The sequence below is a fragment of the Diabrotica undecimpunctata genome, chromosome 5 (genome assembly GCF_040954645.1).
Source record: "Diabrotica undecimpunctata isolate CICGRU chromosome 5, icDiaUnde3, whole genome shotgun sequence".
Classification (NCBI taxonomy): domain Eukaryota; kingdom Metazoa; phylum Arthropoda; class Insecta; order Coleoptera; family Chrysomelidae; genus Diabrotica; species Diabrotica undecimpunctata.
In genome coordinates this window covers 46,590,183-46,606,353 of record NC_092807.1, presented here as the reverse complement: position 1 = coordinate 46,606,353, position 16,171 = coordinate 46,590,183, and the positions used below count along the sequence as shown (strand labels likewise).

Here is a 16,171-nt window from a genome sequence, read left to right as displayed (position 1 = left end):
TTGTGTTTCGAAATTATTTTACGGATTAATTATAATAAGCTTCATTTTATGGTATGCAGAATTCTCTTGAAGTGAGTACTTTCATTGTAATATATATTTTAGAATTCTCACAGCATTTTCAACATTCGTAACCTCACTTCTTTTAAAACCACGTTTTCAGTTATATGTATGTAGGAATTTTAACAGAATTTAACTATATAATAATATTTATATTTCATTTTATTCTTGCCATCTGCTATTTTGTTTCATTGTAATTTTGTAAAATGGCAAGGAAGTTTAAACCTCTTTTGATGTATCTCTAATACAAGCTGTTACTTATATTTTAGTTTAGGCCATATTCAAGAATGTATTGGCTGTATTCAAGAATTTATTGGCTGTATTCAAGAATTTATTAGCCGTATTCTAGAATTCATTGGCTGTATTACCAGTTTATTAGTTTTATGTGATATAATTGGAGATTTTGTTGACTTTATTGGAGGACCCAACCACATTATTTGGAGGTCACACAAATATGGAACAACAATCAGGAGGACCTAACCATCTAACAATCACCCATCGATGCCATAAGTATCGCCAATTTTATTTATTGTAAAGCCTTGGCAGGGTTGATCGTTTTTTTTTATTTATTTTTTTAATAAATATGATTATTTAAATATTTGTTTTATTTGCTATCAGCTAAGGGTTCATGATTTAATTCCTAGTTTAAAACAAGACGAACTCACACTTCAGATACTTAGCTAGGCGAAACATAGACGATAAGCTCGCATGGTTTATTAACGTATTATTTTTTCTAATAGTATTTCAATTCTTTTTGGTAGTCATATCGTTACGAACAGTATATCGTTTATTGTAATATGGGCATTGATATTGGCGTTCTTGCTAACGATAATTATTTTTGTCTATTTACAGTTTAGTTTTAGGCCGTATTTGTAACATGTTTCTACAACACTATCCATCATCCTTTGGAGCCACTGCGCACTATCTGCCAGCAGTACGGTATTGTTTATAAGTTCTCCATTTACTGCAATAGCAGCTTCCGATTCGTTCAAGGTTTCTCTAAATATATGTAACGTTATAAACGTCACATCTTTATTAATTTATATTAAAATAATTATTTTATTTTAATTTCTTTATTAATTTGTTAATTCCTTTACATTTAGTCTCTTTTTTACTATTTTTTCTTAAAAAAATAGTTGGCGCCCTCTCTCTTTCTCTCCGGTAGACAAAATATTCTGTTCTCTGTTGACAGAAGAGCTAATTCCATCATATACATATACTCTATATATTTTATATAGCATCTGTGCTATACTTCATTGTAGTCACAACCTTGGTCTCCCACTTATTTCAGTCAATCAGCTTTTCTAACGTAGTGGGATATTCTTTTTGGTGTGTAGTTCAAAATTTATAAAAGAAGGTAAAAATTATTATAAGGTTTATTTTATGGTCTGCAGGAATCTCTTGGGTTTATGGAATAACTGATTGGTACTAGTGTAGTAAGACGGAACGATGTCTAGGGAGATGAAATTTATATCAATGAATTCTGCTTAAACTACAACGCGTTCCATCATCATGGAATTTGCTCATTTAGTGACAATCCATCCAACTACCATCAGGAGCCATCAGCAAGTACCATGTCAACCACATGAAGCCATAATAAGTATCAATTTTAAATTTGTTTATTGTAAAGCAATAGGCAGAATTTGCTTGTGCAAAATATCATTATTTTGTTTGTTTTATGCTAAATAAAGACGATTAATTAATTCATTGTTTTATTTGTTACCAACTGAATTTTCATTGTTTAATTTATAGTTTAAGACAAGACGGATTCACACTTCAGAGACCGAGCTAGGCGAAGCATAGACGATAAACTACCATAGTTGATTGAGGTATTATTTTATAATAGTATTTCAATTCTCTTTGGTAGTCTTATCGTTACAGATGTTTTCAAAGTATGTGTGAAATAATGTTTGTTAGAGTATGCAACCTTGTCGAACTCCATTTCCGACTGTAAAGATCTTGGACAGTTCATTTTCGGATCCCAGTGCTGCTTTATGTTTGTGAAATTTGTGAAATACCTTCTCAAAATCAATAAAATATGCATACATATCGCAGTTGATATTTCTAGCTCTTTGCATTAGAACCTGCAAACTGAAACGTGCTTTCCTCGTTTCGAGTCCTGCTCTAAATCCAAATTAAACTTTACTTCAGGTGTTCTTATAATTTGGTGTGTATGCGCAACTAAATGATAGTAAGAAGTACTTTAAGTACAGTACTCATCAAACTAATTTATCAAGTGGAATAAATATTGAAAGGAACCAGTCTTTTGTTAAGTGGCCAGTCTCATGCTGATGAATAGTTTCGTAAGAGCTGCGATTTGGTGTACTTCTAAAATCTTTAAAATTTCACCATGCACTTCATCAGGTCCTGGTGATTTCCAATCTTTAATTCACTTAATGGCCGTAGTTACTTCTTTGCTTGATATTTTTGGGTCGTATGGTTGTCCATTTCAGACAACCTTCTGGCTATATCTTTGAATAATTCTTACATAAATATATTCTTTCCATCTTTTTAATTTATCGCATAGAAATCGCCATGTTTGCATTGTAGTGGTTCAATTTCCGTACATTTCTCCATCAGACATGCTTTTTGCACTTTTTACTTCCCGTGGTATATTCTTATGCAACCTATTGTATTTATTAACACTTCTACCTTTTAATTGTCTTTGCTTTTCCATCATTTGCATTATTTGGGGCCATTTTATCTGCCGTTCGTTCTTGCTACTTTTTTTTTGTTATGTAAGATGTTTATAAAAAATATGGTAACAAATGTCTTCATTTCGTTTCACTGGTCTGCAATGCCACTAATAGTGTTTTCAAGTATTTTCGCAAAATTCTTGTTAAGCTCTGTTTTTACTTTTTCCTGGGTGCTGTTTTCTTTCAGTAGTTTTATATCTATTTTGTGTCTCGTGTTCTTATGAATTATTTTGAGTCGTATGTTAATATTTGCAACTAATGGACAACGATTCAAGAAGACATCTGCGCATGGATATGTTATTGCTGAGGTGATAGAATTTCGTAACCTTTTGTTTGTGCTAATAAAATCAATTTGGTTTCTTATGTGTATAAAGCATTTTTGAACGTTATTTAAAAAATGTATTCGTTACAACCATACCCGCCTCTTGACAGAATTTAATAATCCTATGTCCCCACAACATTGTTGACTGTTGGCGTTAAAATCGCCTTTGGTAATAATTAGTGCATGTTTTTGTGTCAGTTTTAGAGAGTCTTCTAAAGTCCAATAAAACATTTCTTATTCTTCTTTAGCAGATTCGGATGTCGGTACGTAGACCTAAATGATGGTTATATTAAAGGGACTGAGTTAATCTTGTGAATGATAACAAAGAGAAATAGGAAGCGATCTTAAATTGGGATTGTGCAAAATCCTACTGAAAACACATATATTTATGTGATAACAAAACACCAAAATACACCACAAAGATAAAAGTCGAAAGCTTACAGGATTACTCCACAAGATACTTATACCAAAAAAGAATAACCGAAAAAAAGTAGAAACACATATATCATACAAAGTAATGGAGTTGAAGAAAGCTGGGAAAAAATTAAGTCTAATATCTTATCCTCGACCAAGGAAGTAATTGGTGAAAGAAATATTAATAAAAATAAATCGTTCCCAAAGCGAAGAACTTCATGGTTTTGTACAGAAGTGACGGAAAAATGTAAATAAAAGAAAAAATCTTAACTGAAATACATGTCAACCAAAACACAAGAGTCATACCATAATTAGAAGATAATTAGAAACAAAACACATGCACTTGTAAAAAAATAAAAAATGATCACTGGAAACGCTTTTCGAAATAAATGGAACATGATTTTTACGGTCTACAAAAGGAAATATAGCGCTTCATAAGAGCTCAAATAACGGAGGTAGAGGAACCAATAGAAACAAGACACATAGAAAAGGATACGTGGATTGACTACATAAAAAGCTCTATACAGAGGAAGAACAAACGACGCTAGAACCGGAAGCACCAGAGATTACCATAAATGAAGAACTGAAGATTAGAAAAGCAGCAGGTAAAGACGGGATACCACACGAATTATTGAAATATTGTGAAGCAGGAATGACAGAACAATTAACAACATTAACTAATAAAATTATAAAATACAATAAAATACCGGAAGGATGGAGAACGAGCGAACTAATTCTACTATTCAAAAAAGGAGACAAAAAACAACCAGAAAACTACAGAGGTATATTGAGTTGGCACCCTTCCTCTTCTCTACTTATCGTCCTCTTTATATAGTATAAACTTCTTGTTAAATATTATTCTAAAACCTACAACTAAAATTTTACAAGTACTAATAAATTAGAGGATAAGTTTAGCAGATGAACAACAGGGTTTTCGTAAACTAGATTATAATAAACGAGCATTTCTGTGTCTGATTGACCTAAAAAAAGGGTTCGACAGAGTAATACTCAAAGATGTAATCCATCTTCTGTATAATAGAGAAGTTCCCCTAAATATTATAAAAACTATCGAAAACATCTACCAAAACTACAAAATGGAAGTCAGAATAGATTGACAACTTACAGAAATAGGCAATGGAATAAGATAAGGACACTCATTGAGCCCCATGCTCTTCAATTTTTTCATGAATAAAATCATCAGAAGCGTTAAGAAAGTTTTAGGATACAGAATGGAAAACAAAGAAATAAAAATACTCTGTTACGCAGACGACGCAATATTGATAGCCCAAGATAAAGATAGTCTGCAAAGACTGGTTCATAGATTTAGCATAAAAGCAAAAGAATTTAATATGACAGTCTCATCTCAAAAAACTAAAACTGAAGTAGTTAGCAAAGAACCAACTAGATGTAAAATAGAAATTGATGGTATCAGTACTGAACAAGTAATGGAAATAAAATATGTTAGAATTACACTGTCCAGCTACGGAGATCTGGACAAAAAAGTGAGAGATCAAATACAAAAGCAAATAGACTGACAGGGTGCCTTAATACTACTATATGGCGAAACACACAATAATACTGAGATGAAGTCAAGAATTTATAACTCCAGTATAAGACCAATAATGACATATGCCTTAGAAACAAAAACCGATACAGCCACAACGCAAAGGCTACTGGAAACGGCAGAGATAACAGTGCTAAGAAGAATTACAGGAAATACGTTGTGAGATCGAAAGAGAAGTGAAGACATTAGAAGAAAATGTACCGTACAGTGTATAAATAAGTGGACACAAAATATAAAAAGGAATGAAATAACCACATAAGCAGAATGGAGGAGACCTGTGTCGTCAAAATAGCAGGAGAAAAGTCAATCTTCCATAGAGGTATTAATCCGCCAATGAACAAGCCGAGTTGCTTATAAAGAGAAAGAAGAAAAAGAAGAAGAAGAAGAAGAAGAAGAAGAGTTAATCTTTAATAACGCAACTGTATCTGATATGGGCGTAAATCCTATCATGGCTTTAGCTATGGTGGCTTAGATATGCCATCTCTCCCTAGATGTGTCATCTCCCGAATAGTAGGTATGGTGTTTATTTATAATAGTCCAACTCCTCACTAGATAATTTAAATATCATTGGCATATTACTTGCACGGTAAATAAAAGTTTCGTCAGATTACAAAGATAATACTATATAAGTAGACCTTATTTTGATGATTATGAAATCACATGCTTAGTGATACCGAAATAATGTCTCACCATCTTCTTCTTCTTCAAGTGCCCTGTCCGTTGCGAACGTTGGCTATTAACATGGCAATTCTGATCTTATTTGCGGCGCTTCTAAATAGTTCGACCGATGTGTGCCCGAACCACTTCCTCAGATTTTGGAGCCACGAGTGTCTTCTCCTGCCTGGCCCTCGCTTACTGTCTATTTTTCCCTGGACAATCAATTGCAGTAGACGGTACTTATCGTGTCTCAATATGTGGCCTAGATATTTAAGCTTTCTTTGTTTAATTGTATTCACGATTTCTTTCTCCTTTCCGATTCTTTGGATTACCTCTGTGTTGGTGACATGTTCGGTCCAGGATATACGAAGAATGCGTCGGTACACCCACATTTCGAATGCTTCTAGTTTTCTCGTGAGCGTCTCCGTCAGCGTCCAGGCCTCCACACCATACAGTAAGATCGGGAAAATGTAGCATTAAACTAGACGTAGTTTTAGATGAAGAGACAAATCCCTGCTTATGAGGAGTTTTTTCATATTGCTAAATGCTGCTCTAGCTCGTTCTATTCTCGCCTTAATTTCTGTGGCCTGTTCCCATTTTGCATTTACGTTGGTGCCAAGGTACACATAAGATTCTACATGGTCAATTAGTATGTTACTTATCAGTAACTGTCGAGCAGGCTGTTGCTTCCTGCTTATCAGCATCCACTTTGTCTTCTTGAAGTTGAGGCTCAGGCCGTCATAAGCCATCTCACCATCATAAAGAGCATTTATGGCTTCTCTTCACTTTAATTATTCTAATTGACTTATTACCCAATCATGTAATATACTTTCTATTTAAATGTCCTTTCGATATTAAAAATTGCACATAAGAGTCGTTGTTTATAGCCTAAACTAAAAAGCCAAGTAAAGAAGTAGATCATTATTTTCCAATATACAATTTTTATGAAAATACATGGAGAATGAAAAAGGTAGCAAGAGAAATGCAAATATACAAAATCGACATAGCAGCACTACAAAAAGTAAGATGTAAGGGAGAAGGAAATATTCTTTCTCGGGAACTCTGTGGATGCCCAGTTTAGGCGTGGACATAAAGGAAATATTAAATAGAAAAATTACACAATTACACAAACAAGCAAGGGAAAAATGGTACAGAATTTATGGTCAACAATAAAATAAGGGACAGGGTTATACAATCCAAAGCTATATTTGGGCGGATGCGATATATAACACTAGAAAACAAACAAGCTAATTTGACCATCATAAACATATATGCATCCATAGAAAATGCTCCAGAAAATGATATAATTAAATTATAATAACAAGTAGAAGTATTATATGAAAGATTATCCATGAATGACATAGTACTAATGGTTGGTGACTTCAATGCAAAAGTATGTAAAGAATACCAAAATAACGAAGTAGTAGGGAAAGAAACTATTCATGACGAGACAAACGATACCGGAAGAAAATTATGCCACCTAGCAGCAATAACAAATAGGTGCAATATGAGCACAAGCTTCATGTACAGAAGAGAACATAAAGTAACATTGTTAATAACAACAGATGACAATCAGATTGATCACATATTAATATCCAAATAATGCAAAACAAGACTGCATGACGTTATATCAAAAAGAAAATTAAACGCGGACACAGACCATTTTCTAGTCATATAAGAATTAAAAATGAAGGTAATTATAACAGGGAGAACCAGACGAAAATCTAACAGAATCATAGAAAACATAGAAGAATATGGCGGAAAACACAGCTGAAGAGGTGATAGGACAGAGAAAAATAAAAAGAAGAAAAGAATGGTTCGATACAGAATGCAAAATCAAGATCAAACAGAAAAACCAAGCACGAAACAGTACAAAAAAAGTATGTATCAGACCAATGTTACAAAAACAAAAAAAACTATGGATGAAAGAGTTGTTTAAGGATACAGAGCTAAAGATAGTAGTAATAACAGCACATAATGTTTTAAAACCCAAAAGCTCCACAAAGAAAATGCAAACCAGAGGTTAAAATTGGCAATGTTTCATGAGAAACACACTTCACAGAATTATATAGAAAATCCTGAACAGGAACATTACGCAATTGATTACATAAGGGGAGAGAAATCAAGATAAAAAATGATTATAACAATGCAGAAATACAAAACTGTAAATATACTGAGTTGCAATTAGACTAACAAATAAAAATTAAACAAAAATTAAGAATATTCGAATGAAAAATCCTCAGAAGAATTGTGAGATCAATAAGAATGAAAAATAGAGAAATGAGAAGAAGAATGAACCATGTACTAAGAGACATAATGAAAGGAGAAGATATAGTTAGATTATTAAAGCGCAGAGATTGAGATGGCTGATATTGAGAGAGATGAGAGGACCGGGTCGTGGAAGAACCTAAGAATATGAAAATCCTGAAAATAAAAAACTGGAGAGAACTATGCCCAGATCCAAATAAGTGGAACAAAATTGTAACAAAAGCCAAGATATATAACAAACTCTGACAATATACAAGAAAAATGCGGAGTAATTCACCGCAAGAAGCAAATCTGCGAGTTCTAAGTAAGAGCGGCAAATATTCCATCAGGAATGAAAGCCCTTGATCATGATAATACAATTTTTTATTTTTAAATTACATAAGGAATAAGGTTTAAATCAAAATTTAATTCTGAGTACTTACTTTACGCCTAATGTAGCCAAAAATTTGTTATATCCAGGATTTCCCAAAGGTGAATAGCCAACGACAACTATATCTTTTTTGTGAGCGAAATTCACCAAATCCTTTTGTTGTAGATATACATGAAGTTCGACCTGTAGACAGGCTGGTTGGATTCTGCACGATTTTAAAATTCTTTCTATCTGCTTCTGAGTAAAGTTTGAGATTCCTATGGACTTGGTTCTGCCCGCGTCGACCTGTTCTTCCATTTTCTAAAATATATAAAAAAAATGTGAGACAAGTACTGTTTAACAGTTTTTTATTCAGTTTAATTACGCATCTATGTTCGTGAATGACAGAAAAATTAAAATACAGTTTTTAGTGTTGTATCGAAAACGTACTTAAATTAAATGGCTGTGATAATTAAAAACAATTCAAACTTCTAGAGTGAAAATATTAAAAATACTGCTAAACCTTTACAAAACAAAATCATTCTATATTGAATACATTTTATAAGTAGAGATATGAGAAGTCAAACGTAGTAGTTAAGAGATATATCTCTTTTCACACAGAAATCGGAGAGATCTCTTGTTTTATCTAAATCCCAGGTAGGTAGTTTCCCATTATTGACTTCGGGAATGGTATACATCTTGTTTTAATCCCATTAAAACCCCAGTGGCAATTTTTGCAGTTAAAGTCTCCTCCTGCTGTTAATTTATGTCCAATAAAACTTAAATAGGTATTAAAGTTGTTTTAATCTCATCTTGCCTATTATTATCTCAGCATCAAAGTGCCAAGATAAAGATGGGCAACTTACACAGTGGGAAGATAGATATTAAAAAGGATGTACGACAGGGATGCGTCCTCTCGCCGTTTCTATTCAATATATACTCTGAACAAATCTTCAGAGAAGCACTGGGAGAAGTTTCGGAGGGTAACAAAGTAAACGGAGAGGTAATCAATAATATTAGATATGCTGACGACACAGTTATTATCGCAAATGACTGCAACGAGCTTCAAAGACTCATGGAAAGCATACACACAGCAAGTCAAGAATATGGTTTAGAACTTAATGCAACCAAAACTAAATGCATGCTCATCAGCAGAACACAACAACCTCCGATGCAATTGACATTAAACAACCGAAAATAGAACAAGTGGAGACATACACATACCTTGGAACCACAGTCAATACAAAATGGGACCAGTCAACAGAAATAAGATCACGAATTGAAAAAGCGCGAAACGCGTTCCACAATATGAAAAAGTGGTTTACAAGCAAAATCTCAATGGAACTAAAATTAAGACTGGTCAAGTGTTATGTCTTTCTGGCCTTGTTCTATGGAGCAGAGGCATGGATCACAACGGAAGCCACCCTGAAGAAACTAGAACCCTTTGAGCTGTGGAAATATCGCCGTATTTTTCGGATATCCTGGACAGACCACATCACTAACGTGGAAGTAATGCAAAGAATAGGCAAAAGCAAAGAAATAATCTTCACCGTAAAGAAACGGAAGCTTGAGTACTTCGAACATGTCATGAGGCATACTAAGTACCGGCTGCTACAGTTAATAGTCCAAGGAAGAATCGACAGTAGGAGGGGACCGGGAAGAAGACGACACTCATGGATGCATAACCTGCGAGAATGGTTCGGACTAACATCGACCGAACTGTTCAGAGGTGCCGTAAACAAAGTCAAAATAGCCTTGTTAATAGCCAACGTCCGAAACGGATAGGGCAAAGGAAGAAGAAGAAAGTTGTTTTCGTTATTGTATTGGCCAGAAGGACAATAAACCTCAGACAAGGTTAGGTTGTCTAGCCAGTCATCAGTAACAATGCTTGTTGATTGTAGGTACATATAACTTTACTTATTCAACTCATAATGTTTCATATTAGATTTGACAATGATAGTGCTTTGTCATTTGGATGTTTTGTGTGATGAAAAAAAGTAGTGAAGCCTAGTATTACCTCAAAGTCTGTAATTGGGCACGGGGGCATTACACACATGATTTTTACAGAAAGAAATCACTACACTTTTTGCAACTCTGTTATTGGCTTTTGATCTGTTAGTTTTTTATTAAACTAGCGTAGCGCTTCTGACTACAAGTTTATATTTTGAGACTTCAACTTTTGCCTCAGCGGGTTTATAGACCTTTAGTGGTGATATGTGCTAGATGTGAATTTTACGTAAGTTAACAATAAATTATAACTTAGAAACTATTTTATGGGGAATAAGCCACAATTGAAGGTTAAAATAAGTTTATTGATGTTTCAATTTCCACTTCGGAAATCGTTCTCAAAATACAAACATTAATAAATTAAACAAATTTTGTTTTTTGTTACTTGGTGAAAAATTCTTCTAACAATTTAATTTTACCTAACTTATTTATATTGACAATTCAGACATATATTATACTTTTAAAGTAGATGGCTGTGAAATGATATTGCCAATATTGCTGAGTTGCGTTCCTAGGACGACTTTATTGTAAGATAGTTCATTCGATTACATGAAATCAACTTTAGCTTGAGAAATCCATCAGAAAAAAATCATAGCATGAAATTTGACTTTACATAGACAACCACATGCCATAACGACAGTAAAATTCTCCAGTTAGTGATTCCATAGTAAATCACGAAAAAAAAAACAGGAAAAAAACCTTATAATACTATCCCGACATGATAAGCATTTGGTCTTACATTTAGTTTACTCTCAATATACACCAAATTCTGATTTTATAATCAGAATCAGTTTTTTATTTAAAAAAGTAAATGATGTATTCTCGATATGTTACTGACACTAATAATGGTATTTTCCTTTTATTAACTTCCTCTTTTAATATGGGTAAGCAGATCCTACTGTATTCTGCCGAGGAATTTGCAACACAATTGGTCTCATTTAGCACACTTAGAGCCGCTTCTTTGATTTTTCTATTTTTACAATCCGTTTCTTTTAGAACTATAATTTAATCATTCCATTGAACCCTATGATCAATATTCCATGCGTGTTACATATTTGAGATCTATCAAATTTTCTATTTTTAACATAGGATTGATGTTTACTTACTCTAACATTTAATGGCTTTGATGTTTTACCTAAAAAAACTGATCGCGTTCACAAGGTATTTTATAAATACAATTCTTTGTCCATTCTTATTCATTGTTAGGTTTGGTTTTAGACAAGATAGATCTCAATGTGTTTGTTGTTTTGAATGATGTTGAAATGTTGAATTTATTTCTTAAATTTTTCTGATAATCCTTTTATGTATGGTATTGTTATTTTCCTCGTATTATTCCTTGTGTATGCTGTTGGATCTCATTCTAAGTTGTTCTGTTGTATTCGGTCGATTGTTGAAAATTCTTTATTTATAAACGATTAAGGATAATCATTTTTTAGTAAAACATATGTTAAAAAATGTTTTTCCTCCGAGAACGAATTTCCGTTAGAACAAGAAATTTTGGCTCTATCGTATAAGGATTTATTGATTCCCGTATGAGGAGTGATATCGTATAAGAATTGATAATAATATTGTGATTTGATTTGAAATTTAAATATCTGTTGGTGTGTGTTGGTTTTTTATACACGTGAGTCTCATATCCAGTATCGTTCTTAGAGATTAAAACATCGAGGAAAGGTAGTGTGTTATTATATTCCTTTTCCATGGTAAATGCTATTATCTCCTTTTTATGGTTTATATCATTCAGGAATATGTCCAACAACTATGATCCATAAGGCCATATTGAGAACACATCATCTACATATCTCCACCATACTGTGGGTTTTAATTTTTTTTAGAAATATTTGTTTCAAAATCTTCGATAAAAATATCGGCTAATAATGTTTAAATAAATTAAAGCCCATTACTAGACCAAAATTTTGTTTATAGAATGCATTATTTAGTAAGGGAAGAAATATGTATATCTACCGCACATTGGTAAATATAGTCTCCATAATAATACTAATTCGAATGGACACCGAGCAGTCACCTTCGCAGCCTCAAAGAACATGATCTTAGGAAGCACATGTTTTCTACACAAAAAAATATGTGTGGGGACTTGGACCTCGCCTGATGGATTAACGAAGAACCAAATTGATCATGTGATCATAGATGCTAGACACTTCCCCAACCTTATGGATGTCCGCACCTATCGAGGCGCCAATATTGATTCAGATCATTTTCTAGTTGGCACAAGAATTAGTGCTAGAATCTTAAATGCGAAGAAGGAGAAAAGTACCAAAACAAGGCGCCTTAATATTGAATTCCTCAAAAACCCGCGAACGGTAGAAAGGTTTCAAAACTATATCGAAACTAAATACATAACTAAAGAGATTCTAACAATTAGTGACAATGGGAAATGTGTAAAAATTACATTAAAGACGCAGCAAATAACATTCTAGGGCCGCAAAGACCACCACCACGCAATGAGTGGTTTGATGCTGAGTCAGAGCACATTACAAGAAGAAAGAACAATGCATATAAACTGATGCAGCAAAGAAGAACCTGAGGAAAAAAACAAAAAACGGGTGTGGCAGTCCAGTGGGACTGCCGGTGGAAGTTACACTTCTATACACGCATTCGCCGTTACAAATTTATTTGGGAGTCAATCTGCACAATCATTACATATGTAATGCTATAGGTAAGACATAACAGAAAGAGAAACAGAATTAATAACAACTTACTAACAATTAATAAACAACTTTTGACCTGTAATAGGAGTATAGTCAATAAAGGATTGAATCAATATTTTGATAAAAATGTATATTTTTATTTTCATATATGTATGAAAGGAGTTAAATGCAAAAATTTTTTTAAACATACTCTGCAGTAAAATTCATTGTTTATTTTGTTATTAATATAATAATACAATACAAATTAAAATGCAATATTCATAAGTATTTAAAAATGACAATAATATACATAACTTTTCTACTTACGTATATGTTTAATTTGCCAAGTAATAATATTAATAAAAAAGTCCTCCCCGACTGGGAATCCAACCCCGGTCTCCCGCGTGACAGGCGGGGATACTGACTACTATACTACCGCATGCTCATCAGCAGAACACAACAACCTCCGATGCAGTTGACATTAAACAACCGAAAAATAGAACAAGTGGAGACATACACATACCTTGGAACCACAGTCAACACAAAATGGGACCAGTCAACAGAAATAAGATCACGAATTGAAAAAGCGCAAAACGCGTTCAACAATATGAAAAAGTGGTTCACAAGCAAAATCTCAATGGAACTAAAATTAAGACTGGTCAAGTGTTATGTCTTCCCGGTCTTGTTCTATGGAGCAGAGGCATGGACCACAACGGAAGCCACCCTGAAGAAACTAGAATCCTTTGAGCTGTGGATATATCGCCGTATTCTTCGGATATCCTGGACAGACCACATCACTAACGTGGAAGTAATGCAGAGAATAGGCAAAAGCAAAGAAATAATCTTCACCGTTAAGAAATGGAAGCTTGAGTACTTCGGACATGTCATGAGGCATACTAAGTACCGGCTGCTACAGTTAATAGTCCAAGGAAGAATCGACAGTAGGAGAGGACCGGGAAGAAGACGACACTCATGGATGCATAACCTGCGACAATGGTTCGGACTAACATCGACCGAACTGTTCAGAGGTGCCGTAAACGAAGTCAAAATAGCCTTGTTAATAGCCAACGTCCGAAACGGATAGGGCAAAGGAAGAAGATAATACCGAGGACATGACACAAACGTATTTCAAAATTGGTTTTGGATCATACAGTGATTTATTGAGATTTTTATTTTGAAATACAAAAGACTAATATAATTATGAACATTTAATAAATAATACAAAACATATCACATAAATAATAATATTAATAAATATTTTATTATATGTATAATATTATATGTATATATATATATATATATATATATATATATATATATATATATATATATATATAATATATATATATATCTTTATATAATATATATAATATTAAATTATGTATACAAAAGGAACATTTTTATATTCGAGAGAGGAAGAGAGAGAAAATTTATCTTCTGTCTCTCTCTTACTCATTATCTTACATATGTAATGATTTCACAGATTGACTCCCATACAAATTTCCAACGTGGAGCGTGCGTATAGAAGTATAACTTCAAAAATATAAAGATCTCAGAAGAGAAGCGAAGTACATCCATCGGAGAAAAAAACGAACTTATGAAAATAGAACATTGGAAGAACTTGAGGCATTAAAAGAGGAAAATCAAACAAGGAAATTTTACAAAAATATAAATAAAGCAAAAAAAGAATTTAAACCTAGGATCGGACTATATAAGGGTAAGCAGGGGCATATATTCAATACAAAAGAAGAAGTATTGAAAAGGTGGGTGGAACACTATAACCGCCCCCAGGAGTAAACAACAATACACCATTGGAGCCTCCATCAATTCAGGAAGTACGGGATGCAATAAAACACATAAAAAATAATAAATCTCCAGGAAGTGATGGTATACCCGCGGAACTTATTAAATGTGGTGGTGCTACTCTGACTAATCATATATATAATATCATACTGAGAGCCTAGAATGAGAAACAAATTCCAGAAGAGTGGTGTATTGGGATCGTTTGCCCGCTACACAAAAAGGGTGATCAATTGGAATGTAGAAGCTATAGGGGAATAACCCTCCTTAATACAGCATACGAAATATTTTCGAGTATTTTATATGGTCGCCTGAGTGCATATTCAGAGGAGCTTCTTGGCGAATATCAAAGTGGTTTTAGTCCTGGTCGATCAACAACAGACCAGATCTTTGTGCTAAGGCAAATACTGGAAAAAAACCAATTAATTCAATATCGACACATACCATCTTTTCGTAGATTTTAAATCGGCCTATGATAGTGTCCTAAGAAATAAATTGTATGAAGCCATGGATGAATTCCACATCCCCGCTAAACTGTGAAGATTGGTTTTCAACATAGCTCTGGAAAAGGCGGTCAGGGATGCCCAAATAGACAACAGAGGAAACATTTTTAATAAGTCATCCCAAATTTTGGCATATGCAGATGATATTGACCTAGTTGCCCGCACAACACGCAAGCTATAAGAAATGTATAACACCTTGTCAAACGCCTCAAAAAATATGGGCCTGCAAGTAAATAAAGAGAAAACTAAGATAATAGCATCAACACCCAACAATACAGCCAGAAAAATCGGTCACCAATTCACAGTTGATAACTCTACCTTTGAAGTGGTGGACAAATTCCACCACCTAGCAAACAAATGCTATTTTGGACTGAGTAGACATATGAAAAGCAGAAACTTAAGCCAAAAAAAAAATAACCATATACAAAACCCTTGTACAACCAGTGTTGACATAAGGGTCGGAGACATGGACCATTTTCAAGGCAGATGAAAATCTTCTGCTTATATTTGAACGAAGGATCCCGAGAAGACTATTCGGTGGCATATGTGAAAATGGTGTTTGGAGAAGGAGGTACAACTACGAGATATATCACAGATATAAACATATATTTGGTGGTAAAGACGTAGTATCCTTTATAAAAATGGGAAGACTAAGATGGGCAGGACATCTGGCAAGATCACAGCAGAACAATCCTCCTAAAAGAATCCTTATGTCACAACCTGTGGGAAGTAGAAGTAGGGGTAGGCCAAAACTCATATGGAGGGATGGTGTAGATGAGGATGGTAGACAAAAAGGCGCAGCAAACTGGCAACAGTTGGCAATGGATAGAACTGACTGGCGTAATAGACTTGGGAAGGTCGAGGCTCTTTTATAGGGCTGTGGCAC

The 16,171-nt window shown here is 33.8% G+C and overlaps 1 protein-coding gene across 1 annotated transcript in view; it reads right to left on the bottom strand.

Moving 5' to 3' along the window:
- The window catches only part of LOC140441295 (1,5-anhydro-D-fructose reductase-like), a 92,555-nt gene that overhangs the window by 23,527 nt on the left and 52,857 nt on the right, over window positions 1-16,171 (bottom strand). The window contains exon 3 of the mRNA XM_072531923.1: window positions 8,401-8,648. Coding sequence (XP_072388024.1) covers window positions 8,401-8,648 — 248 coding nt within the window. The remainder of the gene's footprint in view (window positions 1-8,400; window positions 8,649-16,171) is intronic.